We start from the raw sequence: 12,019 nt of genomic DNA, 5'->3' as shown, positions 1-12,019 counted from the left end.
CGGCCATTAACTGGCAGCAGCAGAGACTTGTTTCCTTGTGTCACCAATTGACATGATGCAAGGGGGGCAGGTCACTGTTGCGGCCAGCCATTGTCTGCAGAGGTGGTGATGGAGTGAAGAAGCCAGGACCCAGCTGTAAGGAGCAGGTAAGTAGGCATCCCTCTGCAGGTCTGGCAATGGGGGAAAGGGGGGATTTTGCTGAAAGAAAATGAACAACCCCTTTAATTAGGAGCATGGATACTAGGGATAATTGGACACAAGGCCATAGGCTATGAGGACAAGGTAAAAAAATATTAGCACCGAATGTTGGACCTAAAAAAAATAATGTTGGCTTCCTCCCCCGCCTCTTCCACCTACACCTTCACGTCCCCCTCCTCCTACACTCGGACCTCCACCTCCTGGCTCAAGGTTGTTATGTCTTATATTGTCAGAGTAGAGAAATATCCCGGACGCACTCCCAAAAATGGCTAAAGGTCACACACAGAATTAACAGACACATTTAAAGAAAAAAAAAGAAAAAAAAAAAAAAACTGAAAGATTGTTGGCTTCTTCCTCCACCTCCTCCAACAACTACCGTACACCATCACGTCCATAGCCTCCTCAATCTCCTACTCCACTTGGACCTCCGCCTCCTGGTTCAAGATTATTATTTTTTATTTTTATGTTATTTTAAGTCCTTTCCCTACCGACATTTGTTTGCAGGACAATTGTACTGCTCTTACCCCCCTTTTGCAGCCCTTTCTTTGACTTTTCTACAGCCATTTCTCAGCCCCAAAGTTCAAGTCCCCTTTTACTTCAATGGGGTTCGGGGTCAAGTTCCCAACTCGAACCGAACTTTGAAACAAAGTTTGGTTGAACCCGAACATCCACCGGTCCGCTCATCCCTACTCATATTGCAATGTAGGAATAGTTCATTTAAATGTATTTTTTATTTGTATAATTTTGGGCTTTTTTTTCTCTCTCATTTTCATTTAAATGGTTTTCTACTTTTATGTAAATGAACCTTCCTCACTGTGGAAATAAACATTTCTACAGGTTTCTAATATGATTTGTGTTTCAGTCACTCGCCCTATTCAAGATATTGGTTTCCTGTCAACAAATGAAAGCAGTCTAGTTTCAATTCAGAGACGGTAATCCTGTCCATAGCTGGTCCTCCGCTAAGAAGTGGATACAATTGTATTCGGTCTAGACAATGCTGAACAGCGTCCAGACTGATACATTGTAGGAAGCTAGCGATGAGCCAATCGATGCCAAACAAATCTGATTCAATCCGAATTTTGTAAAAATTCGAGTTGCATCTGAATCGGGTGAATTATTTAGAGGAGAGGGGAAACAGAAAGGAAAAAAAGAATGAAAAAGTATGAAATATGAGTCCTAGGCCACCGGGTCCTGGCTCTTTCACCCCCCAGATGCTGTTGCAGCGCTCGTGTCCCCCATTGTCAACATTCGTGTTTGATGCCACTGCAGCCAATAACTGGCAGCAGCAGTGACTTACCCCCTTGTGTCACCAATTGACATGATGCAAGGGGGGCAGGTCACTGTTTCGGCCAGCCATTGTCTGCAGAGGTGGTGATGGAGTGAAGAAGCCAGGACCCAGCTATAAGGAGCAGGTAAGTAGGCTTCCCTCTGCAGGTCTGGCAATGGGGAAAGGGGGGGGGGGGATTCTGCGGAAAGAAAATGAACAACCCCTTTAATTCTGAGCATGGATACTAGGGATAATTAGACACAAGGCCATAGGCTAGGAAGGCAAGGTAAAAAAAATATCGGCACAGAATGTTGGACCTAAAAAGATTGACTTTTTGGGTAAAGTTATTATGTTTATACTTGTAAATTCACATTGTATCTTAAGACGTTATGTAATATACACTCAGGCAGCCTCTGATGTCTTCTTGTAACTTCAGAAGATTTAGAGTTTGTGTAACTTTCCTTCTCTTGCAGCTATTTCTGTTCCAGTTGCTGCGAGGACTGGCCTACATTCACCAGGGCCACATCCTGCACAGAGACCTGAAACCGCAGAACCTTCTCATCGGAGATACGGGGGAGCTGAAGCTGGCCGACTTCGGTAAGAAGATGATTACTTCTCTTCTTTACACAGAAGCCAGAGGGCATTATTGATTTTTCTATGTTCTTCAGTTAATATCTTTTCTGTTTTTATTTGCTAATGGCTGAAAATGTAAGACATTGTATTTTTTATTTCAGGTTGTTTATAATTAGAGATGAGCAAAGTTATCAAAAATCAGATTCGGCTCCTTCGCCGAATTTCACAAAGAAATTCGAGTCGTTATGAATGACTTTGTCACAAAGCACATTCCATTGTATGTAGCGGGCGCAATGACAGGGAACGGCGACTGCGCTGCCCCCACTGCCCTGTCATTGAACCCCCTTAGATGCTGCACTCATCGCTGATTGCGGCATCTGACATTAAAAGATTGAGGCCTTTTAGGTGTTAATCGGGGTAAGAATACCATACTCACCTTATCCATTTGCTCGCGGAGAGGCCACCGCAGCCATCTTGATTAAGGTCACCGCGTGCAAGATTTTGCGCTGTTTCTTCAATCAGTATGGCCTGCGAGCAAATGGATACAGTATGTTTTTTTTTTTGTTTTTGTTTTTTTACCGCCATTTCTAGAAAAATTTATTCGTTACCACGAAGTGCGAGGAAATTCCGCTTTGTGGCGAATAGGAATTTTTCTGAAATTCGGATCAAAGTCAATTTGTCTTCGATTTCCTTCTCGCTAGTTATAATAACATATTAATTATTTTACTTTAAAACTGTGTTTGTTGTAGACTCATTTATATTACATTCTATCCCTGTCATATCTATTCATTTGGTAACTATTTCTCATATGTATCTACGTCATATCTATCTATATTCTATCTATATTCTATCTATCTATCTATCTATCTATCTATCTCATATCTATCTACTGTATATTTTATCTAAGTCATATCTATCTATTATCTATCCATCTATCTATATTCTATCTATCTATCTATCTATCTATCGATCTATCTATCTCCTATCTATATTCTATCTATCTATCTATCTATCTATCTCCTATCTATCTATTTATCTATCTATCTATCTATCTATCTATCTCCTATCTATCTATCTATCTATCTATATTCTATCTATCTATCTATCTATCTATCTATCTATCTATCTATCTATCTCCTATCTATCTATTTATCTATCTATCTATCTCCTATCTATCTTCTATCTATCTATCTATCTATCTATCTATCTATCTATCTCCTATCTATATTCTATCTATCTATCTATATTCTATTTATCTATCTATCTCATATCTATCTATATTCTATTTATCTATCTATCTATCTTCTATCAAATCAAATCAAATCAAATCAAATCAAATCAGCTTTATTGGCAGGACTAAATACATTTTAGCATTGCCAAAGCAAGTGGTAAATAATTGGGTAGGGTTGGGGGTATTGGGTAGGGTGGGGGTATAGGAGTCCATAGTATATCAGGCTCCTCTCAGTCCATGGCAGGCAGTAATATATTGTGCTGCTATGGCCGCTGTGTTCTCCTCTTCCCCCAGCAGTATGGAGAGTCTCTCTTCCTCCTCCATGGAGGTGAAGTCTGGGCAGAGATCAGACAGTCTCCTGAAGTGAGTCTCTCTCACTGCTGAGTATTTGGGGCACCGCAGCAGGAAATGAGCCTCATCCTCCACGGCCTCCTGGTCGCACTGCTGGCACAGTCTGCTCTCCCTGGGCATGTACCTCTGTCGATGACGCCCGGATTCAATGAGCAGGCTGTGGGCGCTCAGTCTGTACCGGCTCAGGATCTGTCTGTCTTTTGGATTGGGGAGTTTCTCCAGATATGGGGCCAGTTTGTACTCCCTCTGCAGGCTCTGGTATACTGTCAGCTTCTGGGATGTTCTTATGTCGTTTTTCCAGACGCTAATATACTCCTCTTTGTACTTGTGTATCGTCCTCTGGATTCCGCCCTTTGTCAGGCTATATTGGTTGGTGGATTGGGCAGGCTGGGTTTGGGTGACTTGTTGCGGGGTGCTTTGTTTTTCTGGGGCTTCTTGGTGTAGCAAGGCTTTGTGATGGTAGGAGCTGGGACTGCTGCTATGTAGATGGGCTCTGAATGATAGCGCCCTCTTCTGTACAGCAAAGTAGAGTGGGAATCTGCCCAGTTCTGCTCGACAGGCGCTGTTTGAGGTGCCCCTGTGGACCTGGAGAAAGTGTTTGCAGAGTTCTAGGTGGAATAGTTCTAGTTGGCCCAGAGTCCCACTTTGCCCGGTCTGGGTATGTGTCTGGGCCCCAGACTTCGCTGCCATACAGGAGGATTGGGGCGATGATGGTGTCAAGGATTTTAAGCCAGACGGTCACTGGTGCTTTAAGGTGATACAGACGCCTTCTGATGGCATAGAAGGTTTTGCTCGCCTTGTCTTTCAGTATTTCCATGGCTTTCTTAAAATTCCCTGATTGGCTGATTTCTAGGCCCAGGTAGGTGTAGCTGTCTGTTTCTGAAATTGGACAGTTGTTTAGCAGGAAGGGAGGACGCCCGGCTGCTTTTCGATTTCTTTTCTGGAACACCATGATGTTGGTTTTCTTTGGATTGATGGGCAGTGCCCATGTGTTACTGAACTTCTCCAGGATTTTCAGGTTATCTTGGAGACCTTTCTCAGTTGGCGATAGTAGCAGAAGATCATCTGCATAAAGGAGAAATTTCACCTCAGTGTCATGGAGGGTGAGACCAGGTGCTGTGGAGGACTCCAGAGCCGCCGCCAGCTCATTGATGTAGATGTTAAACAGGGTTGGACTGAGGCTGCAGCCCTGTCTGACTCCTCGGTTCTGCTGGAAATAAGCCGTTCTCCTCCCATTTACCTTCACGCTGCATCTGTTCTCAGTGTAGGAGCTTCTGATGACATCATATGTTTTTCCTCCTATTCCGCTTTCAAGAAGTTTCAGGAATAGGCCCGGATGCCACACTGAGTCAAAGGCCTTCTTAAAGTCCACAAAGCAGGCATAGATCTTTCCCTGCTTTGTATTGTGGACATGGCTCTTGATGAGGCTCTGCAGGGTGTAGATGTGGTCCGTGGTGCGGTGGTTTGGTATGAAGCCTGCTTGGCTTCTGCTGAGGATGTTGTGCTGGGTGAGGAAGCTGAGGATCCTCTTATTCAGGATACTGCTGAGGAGTTTTCCCAGGTTGCTGCTGACACATATCCCTCTATAGTTGGCTGGGTCATACCTGTCTCCGCCCTTGTGTATGGGGGTGATGATGCCCTGGTTCCAGCTCTGGGGGAAGTAGCCGGCACTCAGCACAACATTGTAGAGTTTTACTAATGCGGGCTGGATACCTGGCGGGCTGTATTTGATCATTTCTGGAAGAATCCCATCTGGGCCGCTGGCTTTTTTACTCTTTATCATTGAGATCCTCTCTGTTATCTCCTGCAGCGTGATCGGTGTGTCTAGAGGGTTTTGGAAATCTTTGATTTTTTTCCTCCATATCCTTTAGCTTTTTCATGATTTCTTTTTGTTCTGGGCTTTGATCCTCCCTCGAAATGGCTTTGTACAGGTCCTTGAAGTACTGGAGCCAGATGTTGCCGTTTTGGATGTGGAGGTTGGTGTTCTTGCTGGTTTTGTCCATCTGCTTCCATAGTTCCCAGAAGCAGTTGTCCTGGAGAGCGTCTTGGAGTTGGAGGAGCTTGGTTGAGATGTTGCCTTGCTTTTTCTTTCTGAGGGTATTTTTGTATTGCCTTTGTATGTTGTTGTAGGCTTCCCTCAGGCTGGGGTTGTTCGGATCTTGGTGTTTCCTATTTGAGGCCATTCTTAGCGCCTTCCTTATATCTTTACACTCCCGGTCAAACCAGCTGTTGGGTTGTTGCTTTTTTGGCCTTCTGTTGCATCTTTTGAGGTCAGACATTTCCGCCATGGTGCAAAGTATATTATTAAAGTCCCTTACCGCGAGATTTACTCCTTCTGGATTCAGCTCATACACTTTCCTATGGAAGTTATGGAGCATCTCCTGGATCTCTGTGCTGTTTATGGTCTCCATATACTTTGGGGCTGACATCTTGGACCATTTAAAAGATGGAGGTAGGCTGAAGAGGCCGGTCTGCTGATGATGTTTGTGCCAGGTAGTTTACTTGTGGATTTTATGTATAGGAGCAGTTGGTTGTGGTCTGACAGGTGTGTCTGTGGGGTGACTATGAAGCTACTAACATTTTTGGGGTCCATATCTGTGATGGCATAGTCTACCACACTGTTGCCTACATAGGAGTTTAGGGTATATCTACCAAGAGAGTCTCCCTTGGTGCGGCCATTGAGAATATGAAGTCCGAGGCTTCGACATAAGTTCAGCAATGTTCTGCCACTTTTGTTTACTGTGCTGTCATAGCTGTTCCTCTCGGTGTGTACTGAGCTGTCACAGTCAGTGTCTGCTCCGAATATATAGACATTTCCGTCAGTTGTCAGGTAGTCTCTCTCCCTCCCTGTTCTTGCATTGAGGTCTCCAAAGATCAGAACATTGCCCAGGGCCTGGAAATGGGCGGCTTCCCTCTGTAGGATCTCAAAGCTGTCGGGATTGAAGTATGGAGACTCTGGTGGAGCTATGTATGCTGCACAGAGGTAGATGTCAGCCGGAGAGGTGAGGATGGAGCGGGCTATCCTTACCCAGATGTGGCTGTCTCCTCTCTTTACTGGTCTGATCTGCTCATGGAGCTCCTCTTTATACCAGATTAATATTCCTCCTGAGCTCCGGCCCAGCTTGACATTTTTGTTTTTTAGAGCAGGGACAGAGATCTCCCTGTATCCGGTGGGCACCATGGAATTAGTCTCTGTTTTAGTCCACGTTTCTAGGAGGATCTGTATGTCAATGTTTTTTAGTCTTTGGGTAAAGTCTGGATCGTGTGTCTTACATCCGAAGGCTGAAGCGTTCAGGCCCTGAATGTTCCAGCTGCTGATAATAAGAGATGTCATTTTTTTGTCTGTATACCTTGTAATGAGCTGCCCTGTGTAGGACAAGCTGGATTATAGACTGGTGGCCATATTCTAGCAGTTTGGTCCAGTCAGTGTTCTGCACAGAGTGCTGAGCAGGGTCTTTATCTCCTCAATGTCTTTGCTCTGCATTACTTTATGTGAGGCAGGTGGATTCCTCCATGGTTTGTGCCTCTGATGGCCATATTTTGGGTAAAGGTCACCATTTCCAGTTTGTTGAGGAGGGTATGAGGTTTCAGGTCTATTTGTTGTTGGTGACTTTTCCATAGGCTTTTGTCTTGTGTGGAGTCTGGGCCGGGGGTCTCTGTTAAGCACTAGGTCTTTGAATTCTTTGGCTAGAAGGCTGACTCCTTGGTTATTGAGGTGTTTATTGTCATATAGGTGATGATGGTTTATGGATGGGTGTTGTGCCAGGGTGATGTCTGGCATGGCGCTGATTTTAGCTGCCAGCTCTGTGTTGATGCTCTAGATGATGTGTTCAGGGATGTCCTTTCTTGGGAGCAGAGATGACAAGATGATTTTACAGCTGGGGAACTTCTGCTGTGCGGTCCCTGCTAGCTGGCTCAGTTGTCCTGCTATTTGCTGGTGCTGGTCCTGGAGGTTATTGGTGCCCGTGTGTATGATAATGTGGTTGGGTTTGATGAAATATGGATTATTGATGATGGCTGCTGCTTGTTCGATAGTATAGCAGCGAATTTTACGGACTCTTTTTCCTGGGAAAAGTCACTTTGTGTTCAAGTATTTACCATTGGAGTCTATAATCAGAACAGTATCAGGGCACTGTGGCTTACTGCTCATGTCCGTGTCCGGCCTGCTGCTCGGGCTTCTTGTAGGAAGCTGCTGTGTTAGGATTCTGGTAATGGTATGCTCTGTTGTTGGGGTCTGTTGTGGTTGTGTTTTGGGGGTTGTCAGCTCTGGCCCCTCTTGTATTACTCTGCTGTTCTTTGCTTTGCTCTCATCTTCTGTTAATTCCATTTGGCAGTTCATTGATGTATTGGTGTCATGGCTGCTGGCTTTCATTTGGTTCTCACCCCCTTCTTTCCCTGGGTTCCTCTCCTTGATTAGGGGATAAGTCTGGGATTTCAGTATTTCTATCTCTCGTCTCAGCTCTGTGTTTTCTTGCTGCAGTTCTTGTAATTTACCTCTTATTTCCTGCAGGGCTGAGGCCTGTTCACACTTCAGTCTGGTTATCTCTTCAGCTACTTGGTCCTTTGCATATCTATCTATCTATCTATCTAACTATCTCCTATCTATCCATCCATCACAGTCATTATTTGTATATGTTTCATGTTCATTTCCACTTTTTTGGATCTTTCCATTTAGCTATACTTGACATTGCTCATTTTTTGCTTCAGTTATTTTGACCACAGGGACTGACTATTGTTTTTGGGTTTGAGTCAAGTAATAGTCTATGAACCTTCACACATAAATCTATGTATGATTTTAAAGTTTGGCTTTTTTCTAACTCTGTGATGTGATAACGAGCTTCTTGATTCTTGATGAATTTGTTGTTTTGCTATAATTACAGCACAGAATGGAGCTTTTCTTTATGTTTGCTTTTATAAGAAAGAGTGTACCGGACCCCCTGAGGCTGTAAGTGGAAATGAATATTCCATAAATTGTCACCAAACAGGAGCGAAGAAAAAAAAAATGCTAATTCTGGCTTTCCGGGGCTCCCAAATAGATGGCGTATTCTTAGTATAGACGACACCCCCAGCTCCTGCTGATGAGCTGATTGAAGGGGCCGTGGCCCTTTTAGTAATGGCTGTGTCTTGTATTACAGCTCACTACTCCTCAGCCCCATTCAAGCCTAACCATAGAACCGCAATGTAGTAATCCCACAAACCCCCTTTACTATGAGCACTGCCCAGCAGTCTGATGATCGTCGTGATTCTGGTTCTTCCTTCCCCCCCAGCTGCTCATTTCCCCTGCAGCGGCCACTACAGGGGAACTGTAGTATTACATGGCTCCTGTTAAGATGGATGACACGAGCGCACCTGAATGAGACCTGCTGTTTGATAGCGACTCTCTTCTCTGGCTCATTAAGGGGGGTCCTGAGCAGGGCATATGGACATGGGTTGTCCTGATGTGACGACTCCATTATTACATGGGAAGAATTTTTCAGAAGAGGATTCACAGTCACAGAGTAGATATCCTAGACCTGTGATGGCTAACCTCCGGCACTCCAGCTGTGGTAAAACTACAACTGCCAACATGCACACTTGCTTGGCTCTTCTCAGAATTCCATAAAAATGAATGGAGCATGCTGAGAGTCGTAGTTTCTCCACTTCTGGAGTGCCGGAGGTTAGCCATCACTGCCTTAGTTCCAAAACAGTGGCGTAGCTAGAAATGACTGGGCCCCACAGCAAATTTTTGAATGGGGCCCCCCCCCTCCCTCAGTAATTTTTTCGCAATCCCTTCCTTTCATGCCGCCCCCATTCCTGTGGCTAGTAAAGATCGTTCTCTCAGACCAGGCCTGGCAGCTGTTCCATCCGTTTCCCACACTGTCTATACTGTCACTGTATATCATTTCATTGTGTAATACTGTTGAGGGGGCCCTGACAAAATATTTTAGTCCTCCTCCTGGATGGGCCCCTTCTGGATCAGGGCCCCAAAGCAACCGCTTCCCCTATAGTTACACCCCTGGTACAAAAAGAAGAATAGATAGCACTCCTGTTTGAAATGGGCAGTGGGTGCGCGGCTCCAAGGGAAGTGGTGAGCTTCCCTTAATAAACCGGAAATCCATGCATCCAAAAATTGAGTTATGGAGACAGCGCAACCTTCATGTGGAATAAACTTCACATGAAGGACGTGCTGTCTCCATACCTCCACTAAATAGACAGCAATAAATTCATTCTTTACGTTATTTCTTAGACTTATTTATTTTAGCCAAAAATTGTTCCTTTGCACCCGTTATAATTTTCCTGTTTCAGCCTGATATTTAATATGTATATGAATTTTGCATTATGAAAGTCATATCTGGCGTTTGTCTTATGGCTTTTGTTTTGCCGTGTGTACATTGCACAGCTGTGTCAGATATAGTGACCTGGGACCGGCTTAATGGCCCTGTATTGACAGCATATATTTAAAGGTCACGCGCCGCGTTCAGGTCTAGTGGGATTATAGAATAGTCTATGTGCAATGATTACCTTCCAAACATGCATAACAGGCCAATCTATCTGACGAGCAGACTCCTCAGAGCATATTGTGTGAGGGCCCTGCCCTTCTCTCCAAGCCCCATAGGACTCCCCGACCAGACCATTATTTAACGTCTGCTAGGTTGAAAAATGTCTGTGGATGAGCAAATAGATTTTTCAGCCTTGCATGAAATCACATTAGAATGTGTGTGTGAAGGTAGACTAATTATCTACCTGCCTTAAAGGGAGGTGGAAAGGATTAGAACAACATGGCCGCTGTCCTTGTACATGGCACCAGCCTTGTAGCATGCCATTGAATGGAATGGGGTTCATACGCAATACCACATACAGCCTGTGGACAGGGGTGGCGCCATTTATGGAAAAAATCAAGCAAGTTTTTGATAACCTGCACAACCCCCTTTAATTATAAGGACATTTAAAGTACCTAAACAGTCCATTCAAGTACTTTCTCATCTCCATTTGTATACATTTTCAAAGCCCAGTGGTCCTGAGATTTTGTCTGTCCTACCTAATAACTACACTTGAATTAAACAAGACGCTTCAAGCAGAGCAGAAACTTGTCACTTCCATGACAGTACCACATTAAAGGGGATGTCCAGGATTAGAGAAACATGGCGTTTTTTAAAAACAGCACCACTCCTGTCCATTGGTTGTGTGTGGTATTGCAGCTCAGCCCTATTTGCTTCAATGGAGCAGAGCTGCAATACCAGACACGATACATGGTCAGGTGTGGCGCTGTTCTTGGACGATGGCAGCAAACTTTATCTGATCGTGGAGAACCCCCTTAAAAGTCATTGAGCTCTTTAGTATGACCTGCTAATTAGAAGGGGCGGCCATATTTTTGGACATGTTGTGTATGTGATTTTTGAACATTCTTTTTTGTATTTTTATTTAAAAAAATATCACATCACATTAAAGTCTAGTGTCTAGCAATATACTGTATGTACCTCTCCAATCCGGGGTCTGGGCTACTGGCAAAAACATTTAAGGGGTTGTCTCTCTTCAGCAAATAGCATTTATTATGTAGAGGAAGTTAATACAAGGCACTTACTAATGTATTGTCCATATTGCTTCCTTTGCTGGGTGGATTCATTTAACCATTACATTGTACACTGCTCGTTTCCAGCGGTTATGACCACCCTGTAAGCCATCAGTGGTGGTCGTGCTTGCACACTATAGGAAAAAGTGACGGCCTATTTGGTGTCTAAGAACGTGGGAGAGCGCATAGGCTGGTGCTTTTCCTGTAGTGTGCAAGCACGACCACCACTGATGGATTCCATGGTGGACGTAACCATGGAAACGAGACGCGTATAATGTGATGTAAAAATGAATCCAGCCAGCAAAGGAGGCAATATGGACAATTACAATACATTTAGTAAGTGCCTTGTATTAACTTCCTCTACATAATAAATGCTATCTGCTGAAATGAGACAACCCCTTTAAGCTTTAAAATAAATCCCCCTCTTTGTAAATAAAAATTTTTTTTATAGTATAAAACGGTTTTAATAAATTCCTATTGCAAATTTTAATAAAAACCTTACCTTTCATCCCCCTTTTTCGGTCCATAAAAGCTGGGGTTTTCTAACTGTTTATAATATATTAATTATTATTAGTTATATTTTTATTGCTTAAGTATATTATTTAGAGAAAAATTTATTGCAAAACTAAAAAAATGTGACCTAAATTTTTCAAAACGTTCTGATTGTAAAGAACCCGAATTTTATGTGATTTGATTTGGGAGAATAAAGAGAGATTAGATGGAGAAAGAGGGTTGGGAGAAAGAGACGGGGAGGAGCAGAGGGTGTCCGTTTTTCAGGCAACTGAGGCAATTTTGATTTGGGGCAAATTCTTTGAACCCGAATTGACTTGGATGGCAGATTTGGACCCTA

General features: G+C 43.7%; 1 protein-coding gene across 3 annotated transcripts in view; it reads left to right on the top strand.

The window, feature by feature from the left end:
- The window catches only part of CDK14 (cyclin dependent kinase 14), a 481,017-nt gene that overhangs the window by 231,997 nt on the left and 237,001 nt on the right, over positions 1 to 12,019 (top strand). For all 3 annotated transcript variants that reach the window (XM_044293158.1, XM_044293157.1, XM_044293159.1), the window contains one exon: positions 1,939 to 2,062. In XM_044293158.1, coding sequence (XP_044149093.1) covers positions 1,939 to 2,062 — 124 coding nt within the window. The remainder of the gene's footprint in view (positions 1 to 1,938; positions 2,063 to 12,019) is intronic.

The sequence above is a fragment of the Bufo gargarizans genome, chromosome 5 (assembly GCF_014858855.1).
Source record: "Bufo gargarizans isolate SCDJY-AF-19 chromosome 5, ASM1485885v1, whole genome shotgun sequence".
NCBI classification, from domain to species: Eukaryota; Metazoa; Chordata; class Amphibia; order Anura; family Bufonidae; genus Bufo; species Bufo gargarizans.
The sequence above is the reverse complement of the archived record's forward strand: the minus strand, read 5'-3'. Positions and strand labels throughout refer to the sequence as shown.